Raw genomic sequence first — 18,277 nt, 5'->3', positions numbered from 1 at the left:
GATGGGTAGTATGGAACAATGAGGACCACTGTAGATGATTGCCACCAATCTGTCCTCCATGGGTCCCTGACATGACCCTTACCTAAAGTCACAGTGAGTTCTCTCTAACAAAGCCAGGCCTGTTTCTTTGGCCTGTGCTCAGGAAACCGCTTTCTTTAGTCTGACATTACATAGATCTGCTTTCCTGTCATTCTGTGTTACAGTGTGCACGACTGGGCTCTCACCTGAACATGCTGCTAAGCCAGTATCAGCAGTTTCAAAGCAGTGCTGACAGCCTGCAGGCCTGGATGCAGACTTGTGAGGCCAATGTGGAGAAACTCCTCTCAGACACTGTTGCCTCTGACCCTGGAATCCTGCAACAGCAGCTCTTAACGACAAAGGTAAACCTAGACATGGGATCTGTTGTGGTGTGAAGGTCTTATGTGGCTTAGAATACCCCCAAAGAAAGCCAAATGCTTGCATAGATTAAATGCAGTGGTTGGGATGCCTTGGACAAGATCTGATTCCTAAACACTTTATCTTAATATCTATAGCAGTGGATAAACTGAGACTTCTTCTATAAAACTGCTGACTAAGTCTGAGTTTCTAGAATCAATTTTGATTATCTTCTCAGATGTTTTTCTTTTGTCCTTTTTCATGGGCAAGCAGCAGTTACAGGAGGAACTGGCTGAGCACCAAGTACCTGTAGAAAAGCTCCAAAAAATAGCTCGTGACCTCATGGAAATTGAAGGGGAGCCAGCCCCAGATCACACACATGTTCAAGAAACAACAGGTATAAAGCAGTAATAGCAGTAGTGCTCCCTGAACTCTTGAGTATATACCTTTGTTTTACACTGTATCTCATTGTGTTGTGTAAGTGTCTGTGATGGTAAGCTAGAGGCTGAGGATAGACAGGAGTAAATTTAGACTCTCATCAAATAGCTCTTCCTCTAATGAACTCCATTCTTGCACCATGGAAGGACCGTCACAATCTGGCCTCAACCCTTTTCTCCCAGGCACCCGCCTTCCAGCTGTACTCTACTTCTTTCATTTCCAAAGCAAGCCAGTCATTTCTGCATTACATTCTGCCTGAAGTTTTTCTATTGCTTAGCTACTAACATTTATCGAGTGTCTACCATGCATGATAGAAATCTTGCTCATCCTTAAAGATGCAGCTAAGAGTAATAACATCCTGGTGACTGTAGTTAATAACAATATATTGTATACTTGAAAATTACTCTGAGAGTGTTCTCATCACAAATAAGTAATAATTATGTGAAGTAATGTATGTGTTAAGTAGTATAATTTAGCCATCTCATAATTGTGAGTATGTGTATATATGTAGATTTCAAGATATCATATTGTACATCATAAATAAATGATCATTGGTTTAAAATATATATATATATATACCAGAGAGGTTACTTCCTTTGTAAAATCCTGACCACCACTTCCACCTCTTAGAAAAAAATAAAAGATAAGAAATAATTACTCTTCCTTCTGGGCTTTTCTACAGCAGAGCTGCTAAAGTGCTAACATAGCACTTAATATTTTATTTTTACTGTTAGTTGTCAGGTAACTTCCTCTGCCTTTGTTCTGTATATAGCCTTAAATTTGTAATTTATACTATATCATAAATATCATATTATAACAAGGTCAAGATGGGTAGTATGGAACAGTAAGGACCACTGTAATGATTTTTAATCCTCAACATCTAGCATAATTTCTGTTTAAAAAATGCTTAATGAATTTGACTCCAATACTAATACACTTTGAGCTTATTCCTTTTGTTTCTCTTGATGTCAGTTGTTCTTATACTTAATATGTGTAAATTAAATATTTTTTAAAGCATTAAGCAAAAATAGTATTCACTCTTTCTTCTCATGGCCTTGGTTTTCCAGATTCCATTCTCAGTCACTTCCACAGACTCTCCTGTAGCCTGGCTGAGCGCTCTGCTCTGCTGCAGAAGGCAATTGCCCAATCTCAGAGTGTCCAGGAAAGTCTAGAGAGCCTGTTGCAGTCCATCAGGGAAGTTGAACAAAACCTGGAAGGGAAGCAGGTGGCCTCTCTTTCGACAGAAGTGATCCAAGAAGCCCTGGCCACTAATACGGTAAGACCTGTGTCCCAAGCATTAGCAAAGAGGGGTGTTTGCCATGTGCCATACTTGTATAATTTTGAAAAAATAATAGGAAAACTTCATTTTCATGAATCTTCTAGTAAGTTTTAAAGATGTTGACTAATCCACATACAGATACTTCTACCCAATTTCCAAGCTACCATTGAGCTTCAGGAAAAGTGACAATAGCCAAGTCATTTAGTGGAATGGGTAGAGAACGAAAGGGATAAGACGCATGGTACTCTGAAAACGCAGTTGCAATCTTCCAACCCGCCTTGAGGAAGTGACCATGAGAGTATTAATGTGTTATAGGTTGTGGCTCAGATATCCTAGAATAAATGAGCCAGGAGCTGACAGCCATCTCCTTTTTGACAGAAACTGAAGCAAGACATTGCTCGACAAAAGAGCAGCTTAGAGGCTACCCGGGAGATGGTGACCCGATTCATGGAGACGGCAGACAGCAACACCGCAGCAGGACTGCAGGGAAAACTGGCGGAAGTGAACCAGCGCTTTGAACAGCTCTGTCTACAGCAGCAGGAAAAGGAGAGCTCCCTAAAGAAGCTTCTGCCGCAGGCCGAGATGTTTGAACATCTCTCTGATAAACTGCAGCAGTTCGTGGAAAACAAAAGTCGGATGCTAGCCTCTGGAAATCAGCCAGATCAAGATATCGCACGTTTCTCCCAGCAGATCCAGGTGGCTACATAATCTGCCTTGTGAGCATGTGGGGAGGGAACTGGCAGGTGGGGAGATCTCTGCCCTCTCCCATCTGTCTCTCAAGTAATAAAAACAAAATTAAAGGAAAATAAGTAAATAACCTGAATTAATTTTCCCTATAATTTAATATATAATTAGATTTACTTGTTTCTGTTTGTGCTCCACTTTAGAGTTTTAATTTCCTATCTTTGTTTATTAAATTTTATTTCTAACTATGTAAAGCATTTCTATAGCTCAAATATAAAACTACTCATAAAGTTCTGCCATCTCATTTACACCCACTTTTGTAGTAATGGATTTCAAGTTTGTTTTTTCTATTTATTTTTCCAAAATGTATACACCACGTTCACATTTCTCATCCTTCCTTGCCAAAGAGAAGAATATATAATGTTTTTCACTCTGTTTTTTCTTTAGTATGTCCTAGAAGTCACTTAATATCAATTCATAGAGATCTTCCTCCTTTTTTTAAGATTTATTTTATTTATTTGAAAGAGCACAGAGAGAGGGAGAGACAGAGAGAGAGAGATCTTCCATCTGCTGGTTCTCAGCTGTACATTCATTGGGTAGATTTACCATAGTTCGTTTACTGAAATTCTGTGTGTGGGCATTCTCTGACTGTTGTTTCCAGAATTGTGCTATTACAAATGAATAACCTTGGCCGGCGCCACGGCTCACTAGGCTAATCCTCCGCCTAGCGGCGCCGGCACACCGGGTTCTAGTCCCGGTTGGGGCGCCGGATTCTGTCCCAGTTGCCCCTCTTCCAGGCCAACTCTCTGCTGTGGTCAGGGAGTGCAGTGGAGGATGGCCCAGGTGCTTGGGCCCTGCACCCCATGGGAGACCAGGAAAAGCACCTGGCTCCTGGCTCCTGCCATCGGATCAGCGCGGTGCGCCGGCTGCAGCGCGCCGGCCGCGGCGGCCATTGGAGGGTGAACCAACGGCAAAGGAAGACCTTTCTCTCTGTCTCTCTCTCTCTCACTGTCCACTCTGCCTGTCAAAAAAAAAAAAAAAAAAACACAAATGAATAACCTTTTCCATTTTTCCTATATTGTTGCAACTGTATCATTATGAGTGGAATTGTTGCATCAAAGGTAAACGCAGGGACAGGTATTTGATGCAGCAGTTAAGTCATCACTTGAGATGCCCACATCCCATATCAGACTATCTGGTTTGAGTCCTGGCCCCTCCACTTCTAGTCCAGCTTCCTGCTAACACATACCCTGAAAGGCAGCAGATGATGGTCCAAGTACCCAAATGGGAAACCTGAATTGAATTCCAGACTCCTAGCTTTGGCCTGTTGCAGGTATCTGGGAAATGAACCTGTGGATGGTGATTTCTCTCCACCTTCTCATTCTCTCTCTGCCTTTCAAATAAAATGAAGATAAATTTTAAAGAAATGTTTTTAAAGGATAAACACATGTGTAGCTTGGTTAGCTATAACCAATTTCTCCTCCATTGAGATTTTATATTTTGCATCCACCCCGGCAATATGTGAGAGTACCTGTTCCTTCCCACAGCCTCACTGACAGAATGTGTTACTAAGCTTTTTGAGCCAGTCGAATACATAAAACATGATATCTAAATGGAATTTTTTTTTTTTTTGACAGGCAGAGTGGATAGTGAGAGAGAGAGAGACAGAGAGAAAGGTCTTCCTTTTGCCATTGGTTCCCTCCAGTGGCCACCACGGCTGGCGTGCTGTGGCCGGCGCACCGCGCTGATCCGAAGGCAGGAGCCAGGTACTTATCCTGGTCTCCCATGGGGTGCAGGGCCCAAGCACTTTGGGCCATCCTCCACTGCCTTCCCTGGCCACAGCAGAGAGCTGGCCTGGAAGAGGGGCAACCGGGACAGAATCCGGCACCCCGACCAGGACTAGAACCCGGTGTGCCGGCACCGCAAGGTAGAGAGTTAGCCTAGTGAGCCGCGGCGCCGGCCGCTAAATGAAATTTTAATTTCCTCTCTCATGAGTGACATTCAGTTATTTTTATACATTTTTAGTTTGTTTTTATACATTTAAGAGTCATTTATTGGCCGGCGCCGCGGCTCACTAGGCTAACCCTCCGCCTTGCTGCGCCGGCACACCAGGTTCTAGTCCCGGTTGGGGCGCCGGATTCTGTCCCGGTTGCCCCTCTTCCAGGCCAGCTCTCTGCTGTGGCCCGGGAGTGCAGTGGAGGATGGCCCAAGTGCTTGGGCCCTGCACCCCATGGGAGACCAGGATAAGTACCTGGTTCCTGCCATCGGATCAGCGCGGTGGGCCAGCCGCAGCGGCCATTGGAGGGTGAACTAACGGCAAAGGAGGACCTTTCTCTCTGTCTCTCTCTCTCATTGTCCACTCTGCCTGTCAAAAAAATAAAATAAAAGAGTCATTTATGGACTGTTGGTTTGCATCTTTTTCTATTTTTATGTCAAGTTTGTGGGTCTTTTTTCCTCACTTTTTATTTTCTTAAACTATTTTTTATTTATATCTGAAAAGCAGAGAAAGCAGAAGTAGAAATCTTTCCAGTGATTTTCTCCAAAAATACCTACAACAGCTGGGATCAGGCCAGGTTAAAGCCAGGAGCCCAGAACCCAATCTGGGTTTCCCATGTTGGTGGCAGGGACCCAGGTACTTGAGCCATCATCTGCTGCTTCCCTGGGTGTGTGTTAGTAAGAAGCTAGAATAGGAAGTGGAGCCAGAACTAAAACCTTGGCACTGTGACGTGGAATGCTGATATCCCACCAGTATCTTACTGTACCACAAGCCCACCCCCTCTCAATTTTTAAATAGTGCTTAAATATTAGAGAGATTAGCTCTTTATCTATATTGGGAGTATTTTCTTCCCATTGTCCTTTGTCTCTTGACTTTGCTCCTGGTAATTTTTTTTTGACATGTAAATTTTTTGTTTGTAAACAGTGGATTTCATCAGTCTTTTGTTAAATATGTATTTTTACTCATAGTTTGAAAGCCCTTTTGAATTTTTTAACAATTTGAATTTATGCTGAGGTACGACTCAAGTTCATCTTCTACCAAAAATCTATTTAGTTGTTCTTGATACCATTTATTAAGACGTGTATCTTTTAGATTTGAGAAACCACCTTTACCACATACAGAATTTCCATATGTATTTGAGTCTGTTTCTGGATTTTCTGTTCTGTTTCTTCAGCATGTCTATTTTTGTGATATAGCATATTACTTTTAGTTACAGGTGCTTTATAGTACACATCAATATCTGGTAGGGATAAACTTCCTCATTGTTTTCCTTCAGTATTTTTCATAATTGTAGTTGCACATTTATTTTTTCATATCAACTTTAGAATCAAGTTATTAGTTCTAGAGGAAAAATTCTGTGGCCAGTGCCTTGGCTCGCTAGGCTAATCCTCCGCCTGCGGTGCTGGTACCTCAGATGCTAGTCCCGGTCAGGGTGACAGATTCTGTCCCAGTTGCTCCTCTTCCAGTTCAGTTCTCTGCTGTGGCCCAGGAAGGCAGTGGAGGATGGCCCAAGTGCTTGGGCCCTGCACCTGCATGGGAGACCAGGAGGAAGCACCTGGCTCCTGGCTTCAGATCGGCGCAGCACACCGGCTGCAGCACACCGGCCGTAGTGGCTATTATGGGGGTGAACCAATGGAAGGAAGACCTTTCTGTCTCTCTCTCTCACTCACTAACTCTGCCTGTCAAAAAAAAAAAATTGTTATTTTTATTTGAGTCACATTAAATGTATTCATACCACATATATGTGTGTGACAACATTCTTCAAAAAGTTCATGGAAATGGAACTAAAAAATAAGTTTGTTTTGGTGCAAACATTTTTTTTTAAGATTTATTTATTTACTTGAAAGTCAGAGTTGCACAGTGAGAGGAGAGGGAGAAAGAGAAAGAGGTCTTCCATCCTCTGGTTCACTTCCCAGTTGGCTGCAACAACTGGAGCTGTGCTGATCCAAAGCAAGGAGCCAGGAGCTTCTTCTGGGTCTCTCACATGAGTGCAGGGGCCCAAGCACTCAGGCCATCTTCCACTGTTCTCCCAGACCATAGCAGAGAGCTAGATTGGAAGTTGAGCAGGACTCAAACTGGTGCCCATATGGGATGCCAACACTGCAGGCTGCGGCTTTCCCCACTACATCACAGAGCTGGCCCCTAAACATTTTTTGAAATCCATATATAGGAAAATTCAAAAAGTTCACTAAAATGCATATTTTTTTAAAAAATGCATAGATTTCAATTTTTTTGCACCAAAATAAATGTATCTTTTCTTTCTAATTTATTTATTTATTTATTTGAGAAACAGAAAATGAGACAAAAAGAGCAGTCTCCCAATTGCTGGTTTGCTTCCCAAATGTGCACAGCAGCTAGGCCAGGCCCAGCCAAAGCCAGGAGCCAAGAACTCAGTCAAGATATCTTATGTGGGTGACAGGAGCCTAATTATTTGTGTCATTACCATTGCCTCCCAGTGTCCGCATTAGCAGAAAGTTGAAGTCAGGAACCAGAGTCGGGTATTCAGCTTCGGCACCCCATGTGGAACATGAGCATCCTAATCTCTAGGCCAGATTCCCACTCCTTATCTTTTTATTCCATTTTTCCATGAACTTTGTGGTTTACCCTCATACGTGATGCAAATACACATCCTCATGGGTGTTTCCATTTATTCAGATCTTGTTTTTGTGTTTTTCAGGAGTATTTTAAAGTTTAGGTTTTATATATTTCTTATTGATTACTAAGATTGAGCTTTTTGTGTTGCTATAAAATGAAGTTTCATTCTTGATTTATGTAACTTTATATTCTGCTACCTTACTGGATTATTTCATTTTTTTATTTAGTTGTATAGTTGATTCTCTTGGATTTTATAAGAATATACTCATGTAACTTGCAAATATAATTTTACCTCTTCTTTCCAATTCTATGTCACAAATGGTTTATCTTAATTGTGCTTGCTAATATCTTTGTTTTTTTTTTTAAGATTTATTTATTTTTTATCTGAGAGTCAGAGTTACACATAGAGAGGAGAGGCAGAGAGGTCTTACATCCAATGGTTCACTCTCCAATTGGCCTCAACGGCGGGAACTGCACTGATCCGAAGTCAGGAGCCAGGAGCTTCTTTTGGTCTCCCACGTGGGTGCTTGTACCAAGTCTTAGAACATTTGAATAAAGGAGATTAGCTTTCTTTTTAACTCCTACCCACTCTCCATCCAGTGGATTGTAGAGGCCATACGCTTTTATTATTTTGGTCTATCAGTTGACCCAGCAAGCGTGCCTCTTCTTGTTGCCTCACTTTCTACAGATTAGCAAGAACTCAACCCCAGACTTACTCTAGATATTTTTCATCTGTTTGAGTATATTTACTTGTAAGTATCAGAGCTTTAACACATTTCATTTTGTGCTTGACAGGAGGTCAGTGTGGAAATGGAAGACCAGAAGGAGAACCTCGATACTCTTGAGCACCTGGTCACTGAACTGCACTCTTGTGGCTTTGCACTGGACCTGTCCCAGCACCAGGACAGGATACAGAACCTCAAAAAGGATTTCACAGAACTGCAGAAAACAGTTAAAGAAAGGTGAGCAACCTATCTCCTTAAGGTTTAGTGATTTTTCTGCTATGAACTAGTAAATTCCTTCTCAGTAATGGGGCTGAATTTCTGCTCTTAAGCCCACCTACACCAAATAGAACAAATTGGATAGCAAGCAAGAATGTGGCAGAATTTGAAATAAGGAAAATAATTGGAAGAGACTTCCCAGACATAAGTAAAGGCTACCTTGGCATTTGCCCCACTTGTTTTAACTACATGTAAGTTGCTGTTCTGGAGGAGTGTCCAGATTCTTCTTCCAAAGCAAACAAGCAAGTAGATGGCAAAGACTGGCTGATTTTAGTTTACTATTTTTTGTTGTTGTTGTTGTTGTTTTTACAGGCAGAGTGGACAGTGAGAGAGAGACAGAGAGAAAGATCTTCCTTTGCCGTTAGTTCACCCTCCAATGGCCGCCGCGGCCGGCGCGCTGCGGCCAGCGCACCACGCTGATCCGAAGGCAGGAGCCAGGTGCTTCTCCTGGTCTCCCATGGGGTGCAGGGCCCAAGCACTTGGGCCATCCTCCACTGCACTCCCAGGCCACAGCAGAGAGTTGGCCTGGAAGAGGGGCAACCGGGACAGAATCCAGCGCCCCGACCGGGACTAGAACCCAGTGTGCCGGCGCCGCTAGGCGGAGGATTAGCCTAGTGAGCCACGGCACCGACCTTAGTTTACTGTTTAAAAGTCATGATTCCCCATTGAAAAGTCTTACTTGGGTTTAAGAATGTGAACAAGACTTCTAATCTTGATTTAGCCATAAACAAAGTCATCTGCCTTATTTATTAGAAGAAAGTAGTTGCTCAACCATCACTAAGCAACAGGTTATTTATTAGAGGAAATGGGGACAAAGGTCAAGACTGCTTTGTTTTTCTTCTGTGCTGAGAGCTTTTAAGAAACCAGAATCTCTGGGTTGACATCCAATGATAGATGTGACTATTTTCACTTATTTTATGCATTGGCTTAGTTAACAAGAGCTAATGATCCAACTTTTCTTGGCCCCAGATTCAACAGCTTCCTTGCTAACAGAATAAGCATTTGAACTGGGCTCTGAAAGAGTCAAATACCTAAAATATAGCTGAGCTGGAACTGAGCTCCAAAGCCTGCATTCTTTCCATTGTATCATAGTACCTAAATAGCAAGCTCCCTTAGTTTTTCTCACTTTCACTTTAGCCTAGAGTGAGATTGAAGACTTCTTTCCCAAGAAATATCCAAACAAGGGCAACAGATTCCTGAGTTTGATGCTCTCCTATATTATATGTGGTTGTTCATCCAAACTTGCTGTGGAAAAGATTATGGGAAGGAAGAGCCCTGTTAGAAAATTGATGCCTGGAGTCCCAGAGTGAGCCTAGTTTTAGTTCAAGTTGATTTTACAAGACTAGTCTGGTAACTAACAAAACTTTGTTGACAGAGAGAAAGATGCATCATCTTGCCAGGAGCAGTTGGATGAATTCCGGAAGTTGATTAGGCTTTTCCAGAAATGGCTGAAAGAAACTGAAGGAAGCATTCCACCTACAGAGACTTTCTTAAGTACTAAAGAGCTGGAAAAGCAGATTGAACACCTTAAGGTAGGTGAGAAAAAGGCTCTCCAGGAGTCAGGCTACATAGTCGTTTAGAAGCCTCCATCAGCTGATCTTCAATTGTGGTGGGGATGTGATGTGAGAACGAGTTATCTGTGTGCATCAGCATAGAGATTCCTCCATCATCTTCATGGGGTTTCTGTCTATCCCTATCTAGCACTGAGCACTCTAACATGTCCTATGTAAACACCAAAAGCGAACAAATCATCTGGGAATAAAATCCGTTAAGTTTCAGCTATTTCTTGGCTGCCTCTCCTGCTGTGGTGAGTTATAAATAAGACATCATAAAAAGCTTGGTCAAGGTTTGAGCATTTGAAGCTTAAACTCTCATTTAATTTTGAAAATTAGGCAAATATATGTAAGTGACTAAGTACATGATCAGGAAATTGAGGAGGGAAGAACTTTTACTACTCCAGCTAATAAAGAAGAGGTTAGAATGATGTGGTTGGCAGGTACCTGCCAAGATAGGACCAGCCTTCTTGCAATCTCTTGCAGAATCTCTCCTGTATTGTCTTTGATGTGTACTCATCTAGCCTCTGTACCTCTGACATACCTCTTCTTTTTGTTGAAATGAGGCAAATCTGCCTATAACTCTAACTTAGGTGCACTCCTCCTTATTTTCTCAATAGAGCAGGCTTTATCTTAACCAAAGAAAGAGAAGAACTTTATAGGTTCCACAGAGTGGGTGCCAAGGGCATCTGCCATCGAGAGTTCCCTGGGACAGAGGTTCCCCGCTTTCTTGGCTCACAGTGCTCTCATTGTTTTAAGAAGTTTTTTCATGGCACCTCAGCGTCCTGCCTCTGCGAAACACACAAAACTGAAAGACAACTTAGAGTTCCACTTGCTAAGCAGTGCAGTCCAAACAGCTCAATGGTAGTTGTTCATGTAGTGTCCAACAGATGTCACTGTATTTCCCTCAAAGATTTAAAATGCCCTGCATGTTAATGCATTGTTTGGGGACCGTGGTTCTTTGGAATCAAGAGTGATTAATAAAAGAATTGACAAGCAGTGATCCTGGGTCACTTAGAAGTTGGGGAGCATGGGCTTGCCAACTGTCTGCTGATTCTCCATCTTTCTCTGCTGCTCCCCTGCAGTTAAACATCAACAGCACATTGAGCAGATTGTCAGAGGTGTTTGGTGTGAGGACAGAGGCTAAGGGCTAGGATGTTGTCCTGGCTTTGAAAGAAGTAAAATCCTATGGCTACGTCAGATCATCATGTTTTTAGAGGCTTAGTATGATCTGGTCCTTTTGTCTTAGAGCAGATGCCATTGGTTCCTAATGGCTTTCTGTGGTAATCTGAACTCTGATGTTAAACCCAACATAAAGTTCCCTTGATAACTGCAGAGTACAGTCTGTGATACTAGGTATTTCTTCACATCTGTTCATCTCATTCCTCATTTATCCTCCAGTTATCATTTCTTATTTATTCTTTATGCAGAGGTTGCTCTCCTTTGTCCACCTAGCAAGTATCGTAACTCAAAACCTTCATCTCTCTAGGTAGAGGTTATGTGTCTCTTCCTGTTCCCTCAGAGTTTATTGACTGTCCATAATTCTGTAAAAACATTTCACACATTATAATGCAGTTGATAATCTGAGCTCTTTGTTTTAGGAAGTATGTCATAATCCTATTTTGTATCCCCAGTGCCTGACCTATAGTAAACCAATGCTTAGTAAATATTGGATGGATGAACAAATGAGTCTAAATGTCCTAAAAATTCCAAGGTGTCATTCTGCCAAACCTTGGCAGGCTAACTTGGGATCTTGAAATGCTGAATATGTGAAGATGGTCTCCTAGTGCTTCTAAAACTTTAAGGAGTGTATGTAGAATTGTTCCTATTTATGAGAAGGCCCTCAGATGCTGTATTTGGCCATTTTGTTCTTTAAACAGGGCCTCTTAGATGACTGGGTCAGTAAAGGATCTCTGGTAGAAGAAATCAATTGCAAAGGCACTTCATTAGAAAATCTCATCATGGAGATCACAGCACCTGATTCCCAAGCCAAATCAGGTAAGTACGGACTCTTCGTACTGTAGTGAATAAACATCATTCTTTGCTCTTGGCCTTTGGAGATGCCCCTTTATTTTAAGAAAAGTCAAAATCAAGGTCAAATATGAACACAAAGGGCATCTACAAAGAAGTTGTCCCCACAAGCTGATCTGTTTCCTCCATTGATATGTAACACTGCTCCATTTTGCAAAATTCTTTCCCATGATGGGAAGAGTAAATGGACTAGTTGGCCCACTTAGAACTGTGAAGTGAACATAAAAAAATTAAAGGTTGGTAATTGGGGTCTCAGAAGTTTTATAACCGGTCTGTGATAGTGCAAGTGTTTACTGTACTTTCTTGCTTGTGGCTGAGAACATTTACCTTAGTATTCTGAATTTTAAGGATTTCTTGGAACCATCCAGAAGTGACAACATTTCAGAGAATTGGTGATAATTATGCTCTATACATAAGCTTTGAAGCTCAGTGAATTAGCAGCATAGGATTAAATCAGGAGCCTGCAAACTTTTTCTATAAGGAGCCAGATAGTAAATATTTTAGACTTGTAGGCCACATGGTCCTTGTCACAATCATGTACCTGCTCAGAAGTAGCTATGACAATATATGGTGTGGCTGTATTCCAGTAAAGCTTTAAATGTGGAAATATACCAAGGACCAGATTTGGCTGATGGGCTATAGTCTGATGACTCTTGGACTGTTTTTCAACTTTTTAAGCATTAGAGTCTTTTTAGAAATAATTCCCCTGTAGAAACCTACCACATAAATGGAAATTTTTGTCATAAATTTCCCTTATAAATTAATTTATAGCACTTATCTGTTATGAAATTTTTCAGAATAATGATACCATCTTAATACATATAAAATAATTTGGTATAAAATTTTGAAAAGGAGGATGCCAGCTTCTTGATCTATTTCTAGATTTTATTTGGTATTGTGTCCAGAAAATATGATTTGTACAGATAGTTACAAATGATGACAAATGTTTTTTAAAATTTCCTTTACAATCTTAAAATACTCTCTGACTAAACTGAACTAGAAACTTGAGAGTGCTGTAATAAATGCTCATATCAAAGTTAAGTCACTAAGAATACTTAATGAAGCCTCACATTCTTTTCTTAAACATAGATAACACAAACTGACATTGAGGAAAAATTTGAAATGTTAAGAATTCTGTTATTACATAATTGTGCCCTGATAAGAGCTTGCTTTTGGTAGGTGAATCTAAGCTTTGATTATCATTTTATTTAATGTGCGACACATGCACTATAGTTTTCCTCTGTATAGTATACTGGAGTGTTTATGTACAGGATTGAATATTGTAGAGTACTAGAGAAGAGCTATAACTTTTGCTCAGTGACACTCAAAAAGAAGCTTAAATATATGCATAGAAGTGGCAGGAGCTACTTATTTTTCTCAAAAGGACAGTGCCAATTGGTTCTATCTAGTGGGGGAAGATGTAGCATTCAGTGTAATTGAACAAGCATGTTTTCCTGCCATTTCTAAGTAGCTAGAAATTTATCTTAATATTAAATTTAAACCAAACTCTAAAGTGCCTCTTTTGGGTGCTATGAAAATTACTAACCTGAGTTTTCAAGTTCTCTTCCAACTCTGAAAAACTATGAATATTCCAGTTTTTACATTTGTGTTACTCTTTCTTGTTCAATAAAATGCTCTCATATACATTATCTTGTGACCTCTCTTCAGTAAGCCCTGAGCATTGACAGGATAGAAGTAGTATTGTTTTCCCATCTTAGAGAAGAGGCTGAGGGGCTGTCCACAGATTAAAGTCCACATCTGGGTTAGTGACTACCTTAGCCATGCCCTTCTTCTCCTTATTACTGTTCAGTTGCTTTTTGTCATCACCACACTGCCCTGGAAAATTATTTTTTAATTAAAATACAATAACCTTGACATTTAAAAGTTTTATTATCACCACCCTAATGCAACTATTTTTATATAGCCTTGCACATGACTTTTTGCAAAGTGAAATCAGTGTTCATGAGTGTTTTATTCTCTACCTTAAATAACATTATATTGTGAATATTTTTCATGTTTCTGTATAATCTTTAAAATGACACGACCTGGTTTTTACTTAACTTGGAAAACTCTTTAGAAAAACAAACAACCTGAGGAGAATATAGGTGATATTGTGGTAATCAGAAACAGAACCAAAGACCTAAAAGAGAATTTATGAGAATATTTGTGAGCCAGATATATTGGCACTTAACATTTCTGTCTTTCTGGTGGGGCAATAGGAGCCAGAAGAGGTATGAAAATTTTCTTTAGAAACAATATAGGAAGGGTTCATTTTGATATCTTTATTAAATGAATGCTGCTTTTTATGTCCTTAATTGTACTCATTGTTCATTTTTAGTGTAGTGAAAGATATTGACATTAAAGGTGAAACTTTTTGCTTCATTGTAAAGGCTCATCCAAAAATGTGACAGATACTATTCTAAAGACCTGATAATTTTACCTGTACTTGCTTCACAAAACTAGGGCAGGATCCAGAGGATTTAAGAACTGAGTTTGCATTTCCTCTCGAAAGGATTAAGAATCATTACTGCTAAGGAGCTAAAATATCTCGAATGACACTTTGTTGCCTGGCAGCTAAAATGATTTGTCTCTTTTCATTAGTATGTTGTCTTGTGCTGTGTTAACTTCCTGATACCCAAGCTTAAAGTGAGTGTCAAAGAACAAACGCCTTGCCTGTATGTATGCCTAACCCCTTGGTCTTGCCCTGTTTGTCTCCTTGTCATTCTGCTCAGGTTCCATACTGCCCCCTGTAGGAAGCTCTGTAGGCAGTGTAAACGGATACCACACCTGCAAAGGTGAGAATGCCATTTCCACAGTGCCTCTTTGTTGGGTGTGTTAGGACAGTGTCCGTGTTTGTATCTGTGTGTGTTTCAATACGTGTGGAAGAGCTGCTGCCAAGAAAATCTGAAGGTGAAAATCTGGGGGAAAGCAACTTGGGAAAAACAGAGATGCCTCTCTGTTTGCTGGCTATGGGCTAATTAGGTTGATGACCCCAGAATTAAATGTACCAAGGAGATAAACAGCATCACTAGGTAAGGCCAATAAAGAAAGACCTTAAAAATATGTGGGCAAGTATTTGCTGAGCAGTTAAGACCCCATATCCCATATTGGGTTTGAGCCCTGGCTCTACCCTGATTCCAGCTTCTTGCTGATACACACTTTGGGAGGCAACAGGCTCAAGTAGTTGCATCCCTGCCACCTATGTGGTAAATCTGTATTGAATTCCTGGCTTTGGCCTGGCCCAGTCCCAGCTTTTGGGCATTTAGGAAATAAATCAATGGATGGGAGATTTCTATCTATCTGTCTATTTATCTATCTCTCTCTATGTATCTGTCTTTCAAATAAATAAAATTAGTATATAAAAATTAGAACAGCTCTTCATTTGAGGCCAGTATTGTGGTACAGTGAGTTAGGCCACAGCTTATGACACCAGCATCTCATATTGGAGTGCTAGTTTGAATCCTGGCTACTCTGCTTCTGATCCAACTTCCTGGGGAGGCAGGAGAAGATGGTTGAAACACTTGGCCCCTGCCATCCATCTAGGAAACTGGGATGGAATTCCTGGCTCTTGACTTTGGCCTGACCCTGTCCTGGCTGCTGTGGCCATTTGGGGAATGAAGCAGCAAATGGAATATCTCTCTTTCTCTGTTTCTCTACCTCTTTTTCTGTCACTCTGCATTTTAAATAAATAAATAAATCTTTGAAAAAGAATTTCTCTTTATATAGGTATATGAATCTTTGAATTATAAAGAAGTTGTGCTATTCTAGAGGTAATCTAGTCTGACCTTCGACCTCCTAGCTAGGTGACCTGTCTGGTTTGGAGAAGAGACAGCAGAAAATGCTCCAAGTCTTAACCCCGGCAGTGGCTAACTGACTTCTTACTTTTGCTCCCCTCACTTTTGTTCCCATATGTATTGAGCATTTTAAAGTGTGAATCTTATATATCTGAGTATATCATGCCCTAAGCAGCATTGTGTGATGTAGCAGGGATATCATCTGTAGTTTGTTAGAAGAGTAGAACAGATGCTTAATCCTGACGTAGTTTAGAAGTGAGGACCAAAAGGAAAAGCTTGTCAAGCTGTTCCCACTGACTTCTGTTTCTGTGATATTAGATCTGACGGAGATCCAGTGTGACATGTCAGATGTGAACCTGAAGTATGAGAAACTAGGGGGATTACTTCAGGAGCGCCAAGAAAGCCTTCAGGCTGTACTTGACAGAATGGACGAGGTTCAGAAGGAGGCAAACTCGGTGCTACAGTGGCTGGAATCAAAAGAGGAAGTCCTGAAAACCATGGATGCCTCTTTGTCTCCAACCAGGACAGAAACAGTGAAAGCCCAAGCTGAGTCTAACAAGGTAACAGCTGTATCCTGGCACTTAGAGGAAAAGACTTTTGTACCAGTGTTCCTGCCTGAGCCCAGGCAACCGAGAGTGAGACCTGGCCAACTCCGTGCTGTGGGAAACAGTGTGTTTGATTTCCAAGTGAATAATATGCCTTTGACTCTCCTACAGAGTTTTCTTACCTATACAGTTAGAGATTGAATCAGAAACAAAACCAGACATGTTAGAAAGACTTGCCCTGCCCCCCAAAGCATCAGCTGATTGAGAATGGGATCTCATTCCTGATACTTCAAGAGAACCAAACCATTCTCCTCAAAGCCCCTTTCTAATTCTCAAATGGCTCTGGGGAAAAAAAAAAAAAAGCACATGATTACAGCTCATTCTTAAGACTGACATGTGGGATTAGGGAAAATGTCAGAAGATTAAAGACCATAGAAAATCCTGAAAGAAATTTTAATACTCCACTTGAGCATAGCAAGTCCTCCCCTCCAAATGTAAAAACATCATCCTCATCATCTGTGGGTGCTTTTGGTTTGTAGAGAGTGATAATTCCTTCGTATTGGGTTCATTGATGTATTATACATGCAAGAAGCTGAGATGTTGCCATTTAAATTTTCTTTTTAAAATAAATATTGAAACAGAAAGGTTAAGTATCTTAAAATCACAGACAAGTCATCAAAAGCATCAGAAGAGAACCTGTAATTGGCACCTACTCCTTCAATTGTTTATGGTATGCATGGTATTCTTTCTCCTAGGCCTTTCTTGCTGAGTTGGAACAGAATTCTCCAAAAATCCAAAAAGTAAAGGAAGCCCTGGCTGGATTACTTGTGACGTACCCCAACTCCCAAGAAGCCAAAAATTGGAAGGAAATGCAGGAGGAGCTAAGTAAGTTGTCACATGGGCATTGCAGACTCACTAAATTGTCTGTCTTCAAAGCAAATAGAAAATTTAGTACATCCTGTAAAGCAGGAATTATTTTTAGTTAATTTTTATAAGCAAGAAAGAAACACAGATAGAGCCAAAGAGTAAGTCTGATTAGGGAAAAGACTTAGAGATTCTCACAAAGAGTCAGAAGTTTGGATTTTTTTTTTTTTTAAGATGTATTTATTTATTTGAAAGACAGTGTTAACAGAGGAGAGCGGGAGAGCCACAGATTCACTCCTTAAATGGGCCTCAATAGCTGGGGCTGGGCCAATCCAAAGCCAGTAGCTAGAGCTTCTTCTGGGTCTCCCACATGGGTGCAGGAGTCTAAGCACTCGGGCCATCTTCTGCTGCTTTCTTGGGCACATTAGCCAGGAGCTGGATCAGAAGTAGAGCAGCTGAAACATGAACTGATGTCCATATGAGTTCCCGAACCTGCAGGCAGCAACTTTATCCGCTGTACCACAGCACCAGCCCCTAAAAGTTTGGTTTTTTTTTTTTTTTTTTTTAAAGATTTATTTATTTATTTGAAAGTCAGAGTCACACAGAGAGAGGAGAGGTGGGGCGGGGGGTGTCTTCCATCAGCTGCTTCACTCCCCAGATGGCTGCAACTGCTGGAGCTGCACCAATCCAAAGCCAGGAGCCAGGAGCTTCCTCCAGGTCTCCCATGCAGGTGCAGGGGCCCAAGCACTTGGGCCATCTTCTGCTGCTTTCCTAGGCCATAGCAGAGAGCTGGATTGGAAGTGGAGCAGCTGAGTCTCGAACCAGTGCCCATATGGGATTCAGGTGCTTCATGCCAGTGTGTTAACCTGCTGTGCCACAATGCCGGCCCCAAAAGTTTGGTTTTCTTTGACAAGTCAAACTGACATTATACTGTGGCCAAGAACTAGAGGGTACTGATGATTAAAATGAAAAATGGGGTCCAGTGTTGTAGCATAACAAATTAAGCCAGTGCCTGTAACCTGGGCATCCCATATGGGCACCAGTTCAAGTCCCAGCTGCTCCACTTCTGATCTAGCTCCCTACTAATGTGCCTGGGAAGAGCAGTGGAAGATGGCCCAAGTG

The 18,277-nt window shown here is 41.2% G+C and overlaps 1 protein-coding gene across 43 annotated transcripts in view; it reads left to right on the top strand.

Moving 5' to 3' along the window:
• Window positions 1–18,277, top strand: part of MACF1 (microtubule actin crosslinking factor 1) — a 407,445-nt gene that overhangs the window by 286,685 nt on the left and 102,483 nt on the right. For 38 of the 43 annotated variants that reach the window (XM_070078713.1, XM_051857940.2, XM_051857938.2 and 35 more), the window contains 10 exons: window positions 204–380; window positions 649–772; window positions 1,881–2,089; window positions 2,471–2,788; window positions 8,163–8,329; window positions 9,744–9,900; window positions 11,802–11,919; window positions 14,685–14,747; window positions 16,065–16,306; window positions 17,047–17,176. In XM_070078713.1, coding sequence (XP_069934814.1) covers window positions 204–380; window positions 649–772; window positions 1,881–2,089; window positions 2,471–2,788; window positions 8,163–8,329; window positions 9,744–9,900; window positions 11,802–11,919; window positions 14,685–14,747; window positions 16,065–16,306; window positions 17,047–17,176 — 1,705 coding nt within the window. The remainder of the gene's footprint in view (window positions 1–203; window positions 381–648; window positions 773–1,880; window positions 2,090–2,470; window positions 2,789–8,162; window positions 8,330–9,743; window positions 9,901–11,801; window positions 11,920–14,684; window positions 14,748–16,064; window positions 16,307–17,046; window positions 17,177–18,277) is intronic. The other 5 variants (XM_070078722.1, XM_070078712.1, XM_070078707.1 and 2 more) reach the window with 1 other exon arrangement.

The sequence above is a fragment of the Oryctolagus cuniculus genome, chromosome 7, assembly GCF_964237555.1.
Source record: "Oryctolagus cuniculus chromosome 7, mOryCun1.1, whole genome shotgun sequence".
In the NCBI taxonomy this organism is placed as follows: Eukaryota; Metazoa; Chordata; class Mammalia; order Lagomorpha; family Leporidae; genus Oryctolagus; species Oryctolagus cuniculus.
Note: the sequence above shows the minus strand (reverse complement) of the source record. Positions and strands in the feature narration are given on the sequence as shown.